Source organism: Sus scrofa, chromosome 3 (assembly GCF_054392235.1).
Source record: "Sus scrofa isolate SSC_HxYL_T2T_F1_AM1 chromosome 3, Sscrofa_HxYL_maternal_Yorkshire_Landrace_v2.0, whole genome shotgun sequence".
Lineage (NCBI taxonomy): Eukaryota > Metazoa > Chordata > Mammalia > Artiodactyla > Suidae > Sus > Sus scrofa.
The window spans coordinates 53,450,602-53,466,995 of NC_139385.1; the positions used below are offsets into that span (position 1 = coordinate 53,450,602).

Genomic DNA, 16,394 nt, shown 5'->3' on the forward strand with positions numbered 1-16,394 from the left:
GTACATCATATAAATGGAATCAAATATGTGGTCTTTTATGTCTGGTTTCCTTCACTCAGCGTGATATGTTGAGGATCATCCGTGTTGCCATGTGCGTCAGCACTTCATTCCTTTTTTAAGGCTGAATACTACTCCGTTGCATGGAGGCATCACCATTTGTTTCTCCAGTCATCAGCTGACAGACATCAGTTGGATTGTTTCCATCTTTTGGTTATTGTGACAAATGCTGCTGTGAACATTTGTGTACAAGGAAGTGTTTGGGAAACTGGGGTCTAGACTTCAGAGTGGAATTGCTCGGTCATGTGATAATTTTATGTGTAATTTTTGAAGGAACTGCCATTCTGTTTTAAATAGAAACTTCACTGTTTTACATTTCCACCGGTGATGTGAGAGTGTTCTAACTTCTCCATATCCTCGCCAACTCTTCCTCTTTTCCTTTTTTCCCCTCTCTCTTTAAAAGTATAACCATCCTAGTGAGTGTGTGGTGGTATCTCATGGTTTCAGTTTACATTTCAGTGGCATCCAGATGACTAAGGCTGTTGAGCATCTTTTTATGAGCTTGTTGGCTATTTTGTCTTTGGAGAAATGTCTATTCTATCCTTTGAGAGTCTTAAGTTGATTTGTCTTTTGGTGGTTGAGTTGTAAATTTCTTTACACATTCTGGATAATTGACCCTTATCAGGTATATGATTTGCAAATATTTTCTCTCATTCTGTACAGTGTCTTTTCACTTTCTTGATGGTGTCCTTTAATGCAGAAAAGTTTTAAATTTTGATGATGTCCAAGTTATCTTTTTTCCTTTTATTGCTTATAACTTTGGGTATCATATCTAGGAATCCATGCCCAAATCCAGGCTCATGAAGATTCACTCCTGTGTTTTCTTCTAAGAGAGTTATAGTTTTTAACTCTTATATTTAGGTTGCTAATCTATTTTCAGCTAATTTTTTTGTATATGGTGTGAGGTAGGGGTTCAGCTGTACTCTTTTGAGTGCATTTGTCCCAACACCTTGGTTCAGCTCCTTGGGGAAGGTGATTAGCAGCAGTCCCCTCATGGGGCCCAGAGGGGTCCTGCACAAGGCTGCAGACTGCCTATGGTGAAGTGATGGGGGTGTCTTGTCTCTGAGACATCTCTCCCTCAGCTTCCCTGGGCTCTGTGGTGACAGGGCAGTGATGGCCCTCATGGAGGCGGGCCTGAAGGATGGCCATTTCCGTCTGCCTCTCCTGGTCACACATGGTGAGGCCTTCCTTGACCTCCCCCCCCCCCCCATTTCAAGGCCCTCATCCCATCCCCGTGGGCCACTGTCCCCAGCTTCACCCCAGCTACATTCTGAATGGTGAGCAGGGGGTGCTGCACAACTTTTCGAGGGAAACACTTGAGGAGTTTCTGGCCACTGGTGATGTCTGTGTCTCCTGTTTCAGCTGTGTTGGAGTGGAGGAGGAGGAGGCCCCAGATATCGACATATACCACTGCCCGAACTGCGAGAAAACTCACGGGAAGTCCACCTGTAAGTATAGTACCATGCTGTTGCCCTTTGGATTTGACCATGGGGACAGGGGCTTTGCTTGGCCTTGACCGCATCCCTAAGCAGACCTCAGCCTTCTGGAGTGAACCACCTTGGGTCACTGTAGCCAGGGGACCTTGGTGCCCGGGGACCACCTTCTGCCTCACGTTTGGCCCCTTCTGATCATCTCCTGCCTGCAGATACAGCTGAGGCCCCTCTTGGCCTGTGTAGAGAGCCCGTCAACCTTAAACGGCTGGCTGGACAGGGGTCGCAAACTGCGGCATCTGCAGTGACCAGGTGACCTGAGATAGGGACATAGGCTGGGAGATGTCCAAGGGGCTGCCCAGTGGAGCCCTGCCCAGCTCTGCCCAGCTCCCCACCTCTACACCGGGGTCTGGGAACGCACATCGCATTATTGGGGATCTGCGCTCCTTTCCTCCTGCAGGGCATCTGAGGTGATTTCCTTTCTCAGGGACCTTATCCCCTCCCCTTCCATCTGGTCCTTTGGGGGTATGGGGGGCCTGTGAGGGCTCCCTAGGGCACAGGCCCATGCAAGGTGGCTCCAAGGGGCCCATGTCATGGCTGGGAGGCAAGTTCCAAGGCGTGCCAATGTGGGGGAAGTGCCATGATCTGCAGAGGCTGGATCCCTGCGGCCCTTTAGGGGCAAGTTGTGGATCCAGCAGACTTAGAGGGAGGATGCTGGCACAGGGTGGAAGCCCAGCCCAGCACCCCTGTTCTGTGGGTCGAGACCAGCCAGTGGAGCTTTGGCCACTGCAGCCCAGTCCCTTGGGAGGCTGGGTGAAGGGGTCTTACCTCTCCTTTAACCTTTCTTGGGGCTCTCTCTGTGCCTGGCCTGTGCCCTGTCATCCCTGAGTGACCATGGGGGCTGTATTCATTTGTGCTTGTACCCTGCCCTTTGGCACATTGTGGGCATGTGGAAAAGTGCTGCCAAATGCATGAGAAGTGAAGAGGAGAAGGCTGGTGGCTTCTAAGCTTTCCAGGCACGAAGGTTCCTAACTTACCCTTGTACCCCCCGGGAGTCAGCAGCGCTGTACTCACGGCATATCTGCCCTGATTTACCCGATCCTTATGGGGACTGCTTTACGGCAGATACAGGAGCATGATCATCACCCCACGGCTTCACCTGCATTTACAGCCCCTCATGAGCCTCTAGGAAAGCTCAGGGCCTAGGAGGGGTGAACAGAGTGTGGACCCGTGAGCTATACCTTTTGTGGCCCTGGGGGTGGGGCCAAAGCAGATGGGGGCTGGAGCCAGGGGACCCCTATCCCCCCAATGGAGCCAAGTGTCCTGAGGAGATGCTGCCCTGGGGGCTGCTTAGGGAGGGTGGGGGGCAGGGCTGGCCCTGTGAGCGCTGTTTTAGACTGGCAGGCAGTGTGGGACCACAGCCTGGCAGGACTGGACGGTCCCTCCCTGGCTCTGTGTGCACACATACATGCACATTCATGTGTGCTTTATAAGTTCTGTGGATCAGACATTCCTTGTTGTTACAGAGGGCCTTGTGCCCATCATGGACAAAGGCACAGGTTCTAGCAGCTTTCTCCAGTGAGCCCTCCCAGACTGCCCATCACTATTCATTTGACATGTGTCTGTGCCCCAACCAGAGCCTGTCTGGGACACACTGGCTGGTTTTTGCCGCATCCCTACTCTGGTCTCACCTTCCACAGTGAGGCCTCTTGATGAGCCTGTGCCCCCGGGGGCCACCCAAGCCTGTGGGCCTTCCTTGCTCTGGCCTGGGTGGGATTTGTGGTGGGCACAGCGGGGAGAGGACAAGGACAGGATGGAGTGGGGGGGATGGAGCACCAAGATAGGATGGGGGCAGGGCTCCCAGTTGGAGCCACCAGAGGCCACATCCCTCTAGCTCTCCCTTGTCTTTTTGAGACCATAGCATTCCCTTTGTGTTGTCGTCTCCTGTCCTTTGGACTAATTTTGGTCTGTGACTCTCAGGTGCACAGGTTTACCCAATTCACAGGTTTGAAGTGGGACTTGGGGTCCCTGGGGGGACCCTCCAATGTAACCTTACTGACACGAAGGCTCACGGGAAGCAGGTGACATGGCCCGTAACATGGTTCTGAATCTAGTGTTGCCTCTAGCTCTGTGACTGCTTAAAAACTTACTTACTAACTTCTTCCTTCCTTCTTCCCCGAGGCGAGTATAGCTGTCCTACCCTTCGGGTGGGTGAGCCACGCTTAGGAGGGTGGGCCAGGCTCTGGTGCCAAATGCCTCAGGGACATCTGTGGCCTCTGTACCCTAGGGGGGCCCACTGAGCCCCCACCAGCTTCCTGCCATCTCCAGTGCGCCTTGTCAGAGGGTGTCTTGCGCCACTGTAGGCAGGAGAAGGCTCAGCCTCTGGGTTCAGGGGTTTATGGACCCTGGGGAGGGAAGGCGCCCACTAGCTGGGGTTGCAGGGGGCTTCGGGGAGCCTGGTGGAGCTCAGACTCTGCCTCACAGCCTCAGCTCTGGCTGTTGTCCCAACATACACACTCCAGCCACAGCATCAGGTGTGTTCCAGCCTCTCCACATGGTGCTGGGAGCCGCCTGGTCCCTCGTGAGGGCCCAGGCCTGCCTCTGGCCCTGGTCAGTGGGTGCTTCTCAGACCCAGTCTGGGCAGGCAGTGGAGGTGCTGTTTCCTTCTGTTGTCCAGTGCTCCCCTGTACATCTGCTGTCCCGGGGCTGCATGTTCCTTCCCAGTCTCAATTTCCTTGTGTGGCCTCTAGTGTAGGGCATTCCACGCTGAGTGGTCTGCCTTCTTGTGCATCTGTGGCCCTTTCAAGGGGCAGGAAGGCTCTGGCTTCAGTCTTTTTCCTCCAGGTGGGGCTGCCCTGAGGACCCCTGTCCTTCTGGGATGAGGTGAGGCTGATACAGGAGCCTGCAGGGCATCCTGGGGCCTAGATGGTGGATGGCCCCATGTGGTAGATGACATAGAGCTGGAGAAGATGGGGGACACCCACATCCTGCAGGCCTTGAGGGACCCATGCGTGGTCCCCTCCAAAGCACCTCCCTTCTCCTCCCCGCCGCTGCCTGCACTGCCTGGGACTGCCTGTCTCTATCGACAGGTCTCCCCAGCAGGATTGTGGCACGGCTGCCAGGGTGTATCCCAGGCCTCCCTTTCCATCCCCTCCTCAAATCTCTGAAATTGTTGGGTCCCCTGATAGGTGGGATTCCCCCCCACCTGCCTGCTTGAGAGTCAGCTTTACCTCCCACTGGGGGCAGGCGGGGCCCCCGCTTCACGTGGACAGACTTGCCAAGTTCCACTCCACCCCCCCAGTGGACACATACACAGCGACCTCTCTCTACTCAGGCCTTTCCTGGGACAGGGCGAAGCACCATGCAAACTCTAAAGCCCTGTGCTCCTGGGATGGCCCAAGGTCACTTGTTCTGCAGCCCCCTGACCCCCCGCCCCGCGTGCCCAGCACAGAGAGATTTGGACACATGCAGCAGCTACATGTCCAACAGAAACGAAGGTGATATTTTGTTGAGGGGGTTTCCCCCTCCCCCAAGGCCTGGCCTTGGCCAGAGGTACCCCCTCCCCGACCAAGCCAGCTGGGCCCTTTATGAAGCAGGGGTTACCCCCAGGCTTCGGTGACTTCTGTACAGAGCTGAGCCGCTTGGCAAGTGCTTGCAAATTTCTGGAAGAACGTGCCTGAGATGGGGTAGCAGGAGGGCAGTGGAGAGTTTCCTCTGGCATTGCCTGGCTTTGTTGGGTACCAAAGGCTGGACTGTGGAGCCAGTGTGGCAATGGGGAAACATCCATTCACAAATGTCCCACTGTGCCCACTCTGTGTTGGGCCAGGCCAGGCACGGTGGGACATTTGGGCGAGAGCCCGAGGGTCAGGGGTGGACACTGAGCCCAGAGAGCAAGCCCCTGTGGCCCAGCCAGCCTTGCTGTAAGAAGGGTCCCTCAGCTTGTGAAGTGGGGCCTGGCAGAGCCCTGAAGGGCAGTGGGCTACCAAGTGCTGTTCACTTATGACATCTCACAGGGAGCCCGGGAAGCCAGGCCCAGCATTAACGATGAGGCCCAGAGATGCCAAGTAACTTGCCTACAAGACAGTTGAGCAAGAAAGGTTTGGGCACATGACCCCAAGCCCTTTGAATCTGTCTATACCTAGAGCTGCCACAAGAAGCTCAGCTCCAGCCTGCCCTTTGCAGGATTCTGCCAGATTTCCATCACCTTGACTCACACCTTGGTCTTGGAGACCAGGCATGATGTAAACATCACCTGCTGTAGGAGAGTCTCAAGGAGCTATGACTTGATGAGACAGGAAGGGGTGGCAGTTTGGAACAGAGGTCATCTCAGCCACCAGCTTCCCAATGCCTTCCCCTTTAGGAGGTCTTGCTCGGGGGCAGTTGTCAGCTCCCTTCATCCCCGCAACCATTGAGATGCAAGAGGACTGCGGACCCTGCCCCATCCTCATCCTTGAATGACAGGCACCTTGAGAGCGCCGCTGGCTCTCCCTCTGTCTGCAGCCCCCAGAGATACCCATCTTCACTCACCAAGTTACCTGGGCTGCCCTGAATGGGGACAAGGACATCAAGGAAATAGCTTCCTGCCCTTTGAGGGCTTGAAGACCAGAAGGGGTGTATGTTAGTGTGCGTGTATGTGCACGTTTGTGCTTATACGTGCCCCTAATGTGCACACGTGTGTCACAGCCCACTGGGGCAGGTGTGCATGCTCATGTGTAAAAAGGCCAAGGTGTGTGTGCCCGTGCCCTGGGAGCAGGCGTGACAACTGGCTAGCCTGAGGGAGGGGCAGGAGGTGGTGGGCAGGCATGGGAGGGGCAGAGGGCATAGCAGGTGGCACTGGCCTGCCCTGCTTGTGAATTGGGGGCTGAAAGGGAGGGAGAGGGTCTGCACTATTTGAGGATGAATAGGAGGCGAGGCCAGGACGGTGGGGGGGGGGTGTCCTGAGTAGCAGCATTGGTGGGACCTTCTCAGGAGGTGCTTCTGATGAGTTTTCAGCAGACTGAGAGCTGAGTGGAGAGGGGTCCTGGGAGGCCCCAGCTCTTGGCTGCCATCGACTGAGCCAGCAGGTTGGGAGGTGTGGGGTGAGCTGGGGACTTTGACCCAAGGATGGGAAGTTTGGGGGCTTCTGACATGTGACATCACGGGGTTCTGAGAGGCAGGGGTGGGCCGGGGCCAGGGAACCCCAAGTTCTTAGCCTCTGAGGGGGTTTGAGTCTTGTGGGCTTCACAGCCATGTTCTTGGAGACGTGGGGAGGGGCTGCGGGTGACAGCCTGCCTCCTGTCTCTCCCACAGTGAAGAAGAAGCGGACCTGGCACAAACACAGCCCAGGACAGACACCTGACGTGAAGCCCGTGCAGAACGGCAGCCAGCTATTTATCAAGGAGTTGCGGAGTCGGACCTTTCCCAGGTGGGCTGGAGGCAGCCTCTTCCTCTTCCGCCTGCCTGTTCCCTTCTTCTCTGTTCTCCGCCTTATCCTTGCATCCTCCCTTTGAATGCATTGCATGTATTTATTTTAAAATCCCTCTTCAGTTATCCTATTGTCCTCGGTTCTTGGGATCTACTTTTCTGGGCAGATAGTTCACGTCCTTCTGTGAGGCGGACTCTAGAGGACATCGTTTCCTGTGGCAGCCAGTCTGCCCTGGGCTGTGACAGGTCCCTGCAGGAGGGTTTTGTGTTTGCCTTTGGCTGGGTCCTTGTGTGTGTTGCAATTCCAGATCCAGTCTGTGGGTGTTGTGTGAATCTGGAATTCTCTCCAGTGAGACAGGAGCTTGGGAATCCAGTGTATCGGGGATTCACTGGCGCCTTGAGGCTCGCACGGCAGACTTGGCACTACCCTGATGCTCCCAGAGCGTTTCATGGTGCTTGCCTACAGCTTGCCTTCTTCTTCCTCACACTCCGCTCACTCCTTCTGGTTTATCCCTAATACTTTGTCACCAAGGGGGTCAGACCCAAGGCGCCCTCTTGAGTCCCCACCTTAACAGACTCTTGTCAACATGCAGCTGTGGTGCGGCCCTCTCTCCTTGAGTCCTGTCCTCCATGGAGACCATGACTCCGTGCTCTGCTGCCTGTCTTCCATCTGCAGAATGCCCTCCCCAACTGCTCTGGCTCCCACCGGCTGTTGACCTGGCCTCGTAGCTTGTCCCTAGGCCACTTGACCTGTCTGTCTAACTGGTACATCCCACCAAACGGGTCCCTACCAGCTCTGGATCTGCCCCACTCCCATCCCTGCCTGTGTCCCGGCCCTGGTCAGTGGCCCTCGCCCTTTGGTGCCCGGGCCATTCCCTCAGCCAGGTACCTCTGCCTGCCCTCGTCCCCACCTTGTCTGATCTCCTGGGTCCACCATCTCCCTCACCGCCACCTTCTGCACGCTGAGCCTCCAGCATGGTCAACCTGGCCCACCCTGGCTCACTGTCCATCTGAGGAGCAGCGAGGTGAACCTCTGATGACTGCTGCCCTGTCAAGCTGTTCGCTGGCTCCCCTGTGCTCTGGCATGAGGCAATCTGGCACTTGGGCACTAGGCCTCCCCACCCCTCGGCTCCCAGCTGCCCAGGTCCTTCTCATTCCTCGTTCTTGCCGTCTTCTTCCCTGAAGGCCTTCGTGGCCTGTTCCTTCTCCTCGGAGCCCTGCCCTCTCACCCTCCTGCCCCAGGCTCCGACAGGCCCAGGGTGACCTTGTTCCCTGATGTCTCAGCCACAGCACTGCTCTCAGCTGTGGGTTAATGGCCTCGCATGCTCAGCTGATGAGCAGCCCTCTCCAGTGTCACCACACAGGGGCTGTTCCAGCTGGCCCCCAAGGTCCCTGCATCCAGGGCAGCATCCAGCACACGGGGAGGCGGGAAGGCTGTGTGGACCACAGCTGCCCAGCCGATCCCTGGGTCCTTTGCTTGGCTTGTCCAGTCATTGGGTTCTCCCTGCAAAGGGATTTATCTCTATCCACTCTCTCCTTAGGCCCTGGACCGACCCCTGTGTGGGGTGTGATGGCTGAGCACTCATGAGGAATGTTATTGAGTGGGGGGCTAGTGGAGAGCAAGGGAGGAGGGGAGGGATCTTGCTCCCACCTCTTGAGCCTCCCTCTGCCACAGTAAGAGGGATGGCTACAGTGTGTCCCAATTTTCCACTCACCATGGCCCTGGGAAGGCACCTGGACCTCCAGGACCTCAAGGTTCCTGTCTGCGACAAGTGTGTGTGGCCTTGTCTATGCTGTGGCTGCCCCGTGACCCTGAACCGTGGCACTGTGCAGGTCCTCCTCCTGGGGTTGTGGGCAGTGTGTGGCCAGAACTCCTCAGGCCCATGTCTCCAGCCCTCAGGTCCTGTCTGGGCTTCTCATGGAGGCTGGGACCTGGGCTCAGTGTGACCTCTGCCTTGCGTTTCCCCACAGTGCAGAAGACGTGGTGGCCCGAGTGCCGGGCAGCCAGCTCACACTGGGCTACATGGAAGAGCATGGCTTCACCGAGCCCATCCTTGTCCCCAAGAAAGATGGACTTGGCCTGGCGGTCCCAGCCCCCACCTTCTATGTCAGTGACGTTGAGAACTATGTGGGTAAGTGCTCTTTCCTTCCTGTGTGTCATGGGTTTCCAGGGCCTGGTGACCTGAACCGGAAGTCCCTATATGTGCTGCCTAGGACCTGACTGTGTCCTGTAGCCATGGGAGCTGGTGTGACCTTGAGTCTCCATGCTCCGTTGTGTGTGCCCTTCTTACAGTGAGACCCCATGTTCCACCAAATGATGTATGACCCAGGCCCCTTACCCTCTGTTACTCTGCCTGCAAAATGGAGGCTGCATGGGGACCCCTTGACTTTGCCAGGCCGGGGAGGGCCCTGGCTGTGTAGGCTCCTGAGGTTCATGCCGTGTCCTCCTCAGCTTCTCCTGGGGACACCCTGGGGGCTGTCTTCTCTTTGTTTGCCTGGACTTACCTTCTCATGGCCCCAGGACTGCCTCCTCTTTTGGATCCCTCTGCGTCCTAGCTGATGCTACTGACATCCCTGTCCTGTGTCCCCTGGGAGCTCCCAGCACTGTGGACACCCTCAGGACACCTCTGGGTGGAGGGAAGTGCTTGTGTGTGCCAGGGCATCTTCTGGCACAGAGAGGCCAGCATGCCCCTGCAGTGTCCTTGGCTGGTGGCTACATGGCTCTGGCTCTGAGGCCCTGGCAATGGGGCTTGGGGTGTTCACAGGGATGCCTGGGTGGGGGAGGGGGAAAGACCCTGAAAAGGCCCACGCCCAAGCCAGCTCTGGCCACGCTGGAGAGGGCCCAGGTACTGAGGGCCCAGCCCTAAGTCAAGTTGTGCCATCACTGAACTCCTGACCCTCTGCATCTGTAAAGCCTGTGAGTCAGGGTGGGAGGTGGTGGGGGGTAACAGGGATGGGAATTCAATGAGATCTTCTGTACGAGCCACACAAGAAGCCAGTGGCTTTCCAGAGAACCCGGGGCATCCCTCTCCTGGAGCCGAAGCCCACCAGGGGCGGCTGGAGGCTGACCAACTTGTGGCAGGGAAGGCAAATGGACTCACTTTTCCAGGCTGGCAATGGCCACTCTCTGGGGCTGTTTCTGCCCTGTGCTTGTAATAACAGCTGATAGCTAGTGAGTGCCTCCCAGGTGCCAGGCATTTTCTAAGCCCTTTCTGCATAGGGGCTGATGTCATTCTGCTCACAGCTCTGCCTCCAGGCCCCTGGCTCAGCCAGCTGCAAAGGGTGGGGCCAGGTCTCCCCAGCTGTGCCTGCAGGAGTGTGAAGCAGCTTACCACACTGGGAGGAGATGGTCTAGAGGTTTCTGTTATAAGTGCTTTTCTTTCTCCTGTTGGTTTTTTCCTTGTGCAACTTTTCTCTCTCTCTCTCTCACACACACACAGTCACACACACAGACACACAGACACACATACACACACTCCATGAGAAAGTAAGGAGTGAAGCTCCATGCATTGTGTACTGGTCACAAAACCCACCAGCTCTTGGCTATTTTCCTGTGTCCCCATCCATTTCCTTCTACCCCAAGTATTTGAAAGCACATCTCTCATTCATACATCATTTCACATATGATGATTCCAGTACATAGAACTAAGAGATGTTTTTTCAAAAACATAATCATAGTTCCATTCTTGCAGCCCATGACACTGACAGTAATTCCTTAAAATCTTTCAAGACCCACCTAAATTCTCCCCAGTTGCCTCAGAAACACCTTTTTCCATGTGGCTGTTTGAATCAGTATCCAAAAAAGACTCCCATACTGCATTTGAGTTTTATGTCTGTCAGTCTCTTCTGTAACAGCCCCACCCCCTTTCCATTCCCTTGGTTTGTGGGAGAAATGGGGTTGTTAGTCTTGAAGAAGCTTTCATATTTGGTATTTGAGAAAAGCTCACATTGACAAACTGGCTGACAGCACCCCTGTGGTGTCATTTAGCATGTTCTCCTGTCCTCAGTAGTTCCTATGGCAGGTGGTTAGATACTTGCTTAGATCTGCATTCACAATGTTGGCAGGACTTCTTCTGGGTAGGGTGCTTCCACCCACTTTTTTTTCCAGTGGTCAGGACAGTCCAGCCTCATCTGTCCACGGAAACCTCCATCAGCTTTTCAGCTCATTGTCTGAGCAGCCAATGAGCATGGTCGAAAAGGGAGAGTTTGCCAATTCTGTCCTTCCCTCTCCCTCTATTGTGAGTCTTCTCTAAAGATCCCTCTCTCACTAGTTACTTGGTTATTTAGAACTCTGTTTCTGCCATCAGCAATTTTTATCCTGACTTTTCCTCACCAACTGTAGAAAACAGGATAGAAATTTTTCTTTTCATTTATCAGTTTTCAGAATAATGAATCGGTGCCCTAGAAATGTGAGAGTAGTTTTGATTAAAAAATTTTTAGGAGTTCCTGTAGTGGCTCAGCGGAAACAAATCTGCCTAGCATCCATGAGGATGCAGGTTGGATCCCTGGCCTTGCTCAGTGGGTTAAGGATCTGGGGTTGCCGTGAGCTGTGGTGTAGGTTGCAGATGGGGCTCGGATCCTGTGTTGCTGGGGCTGTGGCGTAGGCCAGCGGCTACATCTCCAATTGGACCCCTAGCCTGGGAACCTGCATATGCATGGTGTGGTCCTAAAAAGATTTAAAAAAATAATAATAAAAAATAAAAAAATTTTAAAGTTAAGAATGTCCCACACATTATTTGGGGCATATTTATGCTAAAAACATCTTTGTTCATTGTTTATCTGAAGTTTAAGTTTACCTGGTGTCTTGTTTTTTTATTTGCTAATCTGGTCACCTTAGCTGAGTCTTGTGACTGTGCCCCTACCTGCCACTGCACCAGGAGGTCCTCAGGTGGGGGAGGGTCCGATGTTGGTGCCTAAAGCCTCAGCATTCAGCCTCCTCTCAGTGACTTTCTGAGGGCAAGTCAACATCTCCTCTGCATGTCTGGGCCTCCAACCTCCTGGGAGGCCAACCATCTTCCTTGGGTACACTCCCCCTCCCCCACTGCCTCCCCAGGTCCAGAGCGCAGTGTGGACGTGACGGATGTCACCAAGCAGAAGGACTGCAAGATGAAACTGAAGGAGTTCGTGGACTATTACTACAGCACCAACCGCAAGCGAGTTCTTAACCTTACCAACCTTGAGTTCTCTGACACCAGGTGAGTGGGGTCAGGGCATGAGGGATGGAGAGGGATATTGCTTTGAAATATGCTGGAGATTTTTTTTGTGTGTGGGGGGGTTCTTTTTAGGGCCACATCTGCAGCATATGCAAGTTCCCAAGCTAGGGGTCCAATCAGAGCTGTAGCTGCCAGCTTACACCACAGCCACAGCAACGCAGGATCCGAGATGCGTATGCAGTCTACACCACAGCTCATGGCAATGCTGGATCCTTAACCCACTGAGGCAAGGGATTGAACCCGTGTCCTCATGGATACTAGTTGGGTTCGTCACCGCTGAGCCACAACAGGAACTCCTATGCTGGAAATTTAAAGAGGAAGGCCCTGTGAGGCTGTTGAGGTCAGGGTGGCCTGGCCTATGATTTGTGACCATCTTGTTGGGGTAGGCACAGTCTTGGTTGGAGGACTGTGCCCGAGGCAGCAAGAACACTGAGACCCCAGTCTTGGCTTGAGTGAAATGTCACCTCATTGCACAGGTGCTGCTGAGCTGGATGTTTTGATGTATTGTGCATCCTGTCCAGAACGGTGACATTTAATCGAATCAAAGGCTGCCTTTGCCTTTTCATATCTTCCCTGGGGATAAGTTATGGGGTCTGACGTGGTCCCACAGCAAGGAGTTGCAGGCACCCTGTTGTGTGCTCTGGGGGACAGTGGCTTTTCCGTAGGTGATGCCAGGAAGCTCCTGGGCTGTGCATGAGCAAAGATGTTTACTCTTGGGGCCCATTGTGCCCAGTGGCACTAACATAAGCGCACCTGAAAAGCCTCTGCAATTCTCCAGGATGGAAGTTGTCCCTGGGGTAGACGATTCTCAGGCCTTCTCTGTGCCTGTCTTTGGATGGAGAGCCCAGTGTTAGATGCCTGCCATGGCCACGCCCAGCAGCTGGGCTCCTTCTGCCCTCTCTGAATCTCAGTTTGCTCATCTGTAGAATGGGAGCAGTGTCATGTAGCTGGAGGTGGAGAAATAGCTGTGGGACGTGCACCCAGAGCCCCTTTCCTGCCCTGCCCAGAATGTGGCGACACTTCTTGTCACTGCTGACTGCCCTTTCTGTCCCTGCCCCCAGAATGTCCAGCTTCGTGGAGCCACCTGACATAGTGAAGAAACTGTCCTGGGTAGAAAACTACTGGCCTGATGACGCATTGCTGGCCAAGCCCAAGGTGACCAAGTACTGCCTGATCTGTGTGAAGGACAGCTACACTGACTTCCACATTGACTCTGGGGGTGCCTCTGCCTGGTACCATGTGCTCAAGGTGAGTGCTGGCCTCTGCTCCCCACATGGGTCCTGCACGGGCCTCAGGGGCACCACCTGCTTTCGCCCAGGCATTGTCAGACTGCAGGACCACGGTAGTCCTTGCAGGCCCTACCAGTGGCCAGCATCGGGTGGAATGAGAGACAAGATGTTTCTCCATAGAAGTGACACAGATGTTGGGCCCTCGAGGGGCATGGGGGTTGGGGGAGCAGCCCACTGGAGTGGTGACCAAGTGCTCCTGTCCAAGGAAAGGAGAGTAGTGCTGGGAGGACTTCCTGGAAGAGGGGAGGATGAGGAGTTATGCTCCATTGGGAGGCTGGGGGTGGGCCGGGGCCCAGGGAGCAAAGTGCAGTGGCATCTGAGTGGCAGAGAGAGCTGGGGGGCTGCTGGCTGGGGACAGATGGGGATGCTGGGGGAAAAGGGAGTTGTGAAGACCAACAGAAAGGGAGTCCCTAAGCCTTGGACACACCACCCGGCCCCAAGTCTCCCCAGACCTGCTGGAGCCCAGGATAGGGTGGGCAGCGCAGCTTCTGATGTTGGCTCTTTGAGGCCCTGAGCAAGTTCTGCCCCCCCGAGCACCCCTGCCCTCAGCCCGTCTGCCCCAAGTGAGGACATTTCCACCTCCCTAGTCCAAGTGCAGGGCTGGGCTGGGGCTGGCAGCCAGGCCCTCCTTTCGTCTCCAGATGGGACCCAAGCCTCCCCCAGAGCAGAACTTCCCTGTAACTCATCAGACAGCAGGTCACAACTTTGTTTCCCTTGGCACGGACGGCATCCATGGTGCTGTGGAGATGTGTGCGGAGTGGCGGGGGTTGCCCAGAACATGCTAGAGGCTCCTATGCCTGGAATCTTCCTAACACGCAGACTTCTGAATTGCAAAGCACGCGTGGCCCCAATTTCAGGGCCTGGGCAGGATGGTGTTGAAGCCAGGACCCATCCCCAGGACACAGTAGGCTCTGTCCCCCACCTCAGCATCCCCAGGACATGGTGGGCTCTGCCCACCCCCAGCATCTCCAGCATATGACAGGCTCTGCCAATGGCCTCTTGTTGGCAGGGGGAGAAGATCTTCTATCTCATCAAGCCAGCTTCGGCCAACATCTCCCTGTACGAGCGCTGGCAGTCAGCCTCAAACCACAGCGAAATGTTCTTTGCCGACCAGGTGGACAAGTGCTACAAATGCACCCTCAAGCAGGGCCAGACACTCTTCATCCCCTCAGGTAAGTGCCTGGTCCCTGTGTTGCGCCCCCACTGCTGATGACTGCCAGGGGAGGTCACATCCTGGCTGTCTGCTTCCTTTCCTTGGGGCCTGCTCTGTGGGCCCAGTTGTGCTCAGGGAGGCCAGGTGCATGGAATCGCATGGGGCCCCAAGAGCCCATCTCTGAGAGCCTTGCCATGCTGTAGAGCTGGTGTTTGCTCATCTCCATGTTTTAAGCATAAGCAAGAGGAGGAACCATGATGTGAGCAGATAAAGGCCCTTTATAGATGTCATGTTACTTCACCCCTAAATATGTCCCTATGTAAGGTTTCCTTTTAAAAATAATGTAATTACACCGTCATCACACTTTAGGGGTGAAGGGTTAAGAGTCCCTTGGGTGTCGCCCAGTGGGTAGTCAATCAGATTTTCTCACTGCTGTGTAAGGAGGCCCCCACATCTCCATTGATTGATGTGCCTCAGCGTCCCTCCTGCTCTAGCCCCACCCTCCTTCCTACAGTCACAGTTATTTCCCCAAGTCTGGTCCAGGTTCCATCTCTGAGGATGCTGTAGAGACAAACTGAACTCTCCCAGGAGGTGTGGCAGCCCTGCCTGCCTCTCTCCGGCCCCGCAGGTGGAGATCAGGCCTGCTGGCAGCCATACCTTGGGGTGGGTCTGAGTAGGTCCCCTTGACTCCTGGGCCTCAGCTTCCCTGTCCGAACCATGCCGGGCTGGAGTGGACAGACCGGGCCAGCTCCGACACAGTCTTTCCTTCTGGGAGGGCCACCCATTCATGACAGGGCCAGAGCACCTTCCAGGATGGGTAGGGGCATGGCGAATGGCTCAAGCCAGACCAGGTAGCTGCCAGGAGCCTGGCGTGAGAAGGCTGTGAAGAGGTGGCCCCATCCCTGTCTCCCTAGGCTGGATTTATGCCACGCTCACGCCTGTGGACTGCCTGGCCTTCGCGGGACATTTCCTCCACAGCCTGAGCGTGGAGATGCAGATGAGGTAGGGCTGCCCTTGGCCCCCGGGCTCCACTGGGCAGGGTCCCCCCCCACCAGCATGATGCTCCCTCTTCTTGGGCAGGGTCCCCCCCCCCACCGGCATGATGCTCCCTCTTCTGTGTCCTGGCCGGGTCCTACTGATGGGTGACTCTGGGCATGACAGTTTGCTGAGCTGGGCCTCTGGGGGAGGGGCAGGAAGGAGGGAATGGGCCATGATCTCACTAGGGCCCCTGAGGTGCCTAGTCGTGGACAACTTCTGTGGTGGGCTTGGGGTCAACTAAAAAGTCCTGCTGCCTCTCCTTGATCACTGACCCAGAGCTCTAGAAGTTTCAGCCCACAAGGCTCACCCTCATGTGAAATGCTCATCCCAGTGTGGTCCTCTGTCTGTTTTGCCGCAGAGGCCCCAGCAGGGAGGCCTGAGCAGGCATGGCCTAGGTGTGGCCTTGATGGCCACGGTGTGGCCTCTGCTCTGCTGTGGATTCACCTTCCTTTAGTGTTGTCTTCTCAGGGCCTAAGGCACTGAATAGTTCTTTGCTGTGGCTTCCAGAGCATATGAAGTGGAGAGGAGGTTGAAACTGGGCAGCCTAACCCAATTTCCCAATTTCGAAACTGCCTGCTGGTACATGGGGAAGCACCTGCTGGAGGCATTCAAAGGTACATTCCCTGGTCGGTGGTTCTGCCTGTGGCTCTGGAGAGTTTGTTTGCATGCAGGGCTCAGGGACGCCCGGGTGTGGTAGCAGATCTATCATGCAGCAGGGTCGCAGGGCCCCAGGGGACAGGCTGAGCGCCACCTTATTGGGGCCTGAGCACATCCCCTGGGCCCATACCCCTGTCTGTGTGGTGTGGGGCTA

The 16,394-nt window shown here is 55.5% G+C and overlaps 1 protein-coding gene across 5 annotated transcripts in view; it reads left to right on the forward strand.

Moving 5' to 3' along the window:
• Nucleotides 1–16,394, forward strand: part of PHF2 (PHD finger protein 2) — a 90,496-nt gene that overhangs the window by 54,472 nt on the left and 19,630 nt on the right. For all 5 annotated transcript variants that reach the window (XM_021088179.2, XM_021088181.2, XM_021088180.2 and 2 more), the window contains exons 2-9: nucleotides 1,420–1,505; nucleotides 6,777–6,891; nucleotides 8,862–9,022; nucleotides 11,944–12,085; nucleotides 13,165–13,351; nucleotides 14,402–14,564; nucleotides 15,460–15,547; nucleotides 16,091–16,197. In XM_021088179.2, the coding sequence (XP_020943838.1) occupies nucleotides 1,420–1,505; nucleotides 6,777–6,891; nucleotides 8,862–9,022; nucleotides 11,944–12,085; nucleotides 13,165–13,351; nucleotides 14,402–14,564; nucleotides 15,460–15,547; nucleotides 16,091–16,197 (1,049 nt within the window). The remainder of the gene's footprint in view (nucleotides 1–1,419; nucleotides 1,506–6,776; nucleotides 6,892–8,861; nucleotides 9,023–11,943; nucleotides 12,086–13,164; nucleotides 13,352–14,401; nucleotides 14,565–15,459; nucleotides 15,548–16,090; nucleotides 16,198–16,394) is intronic.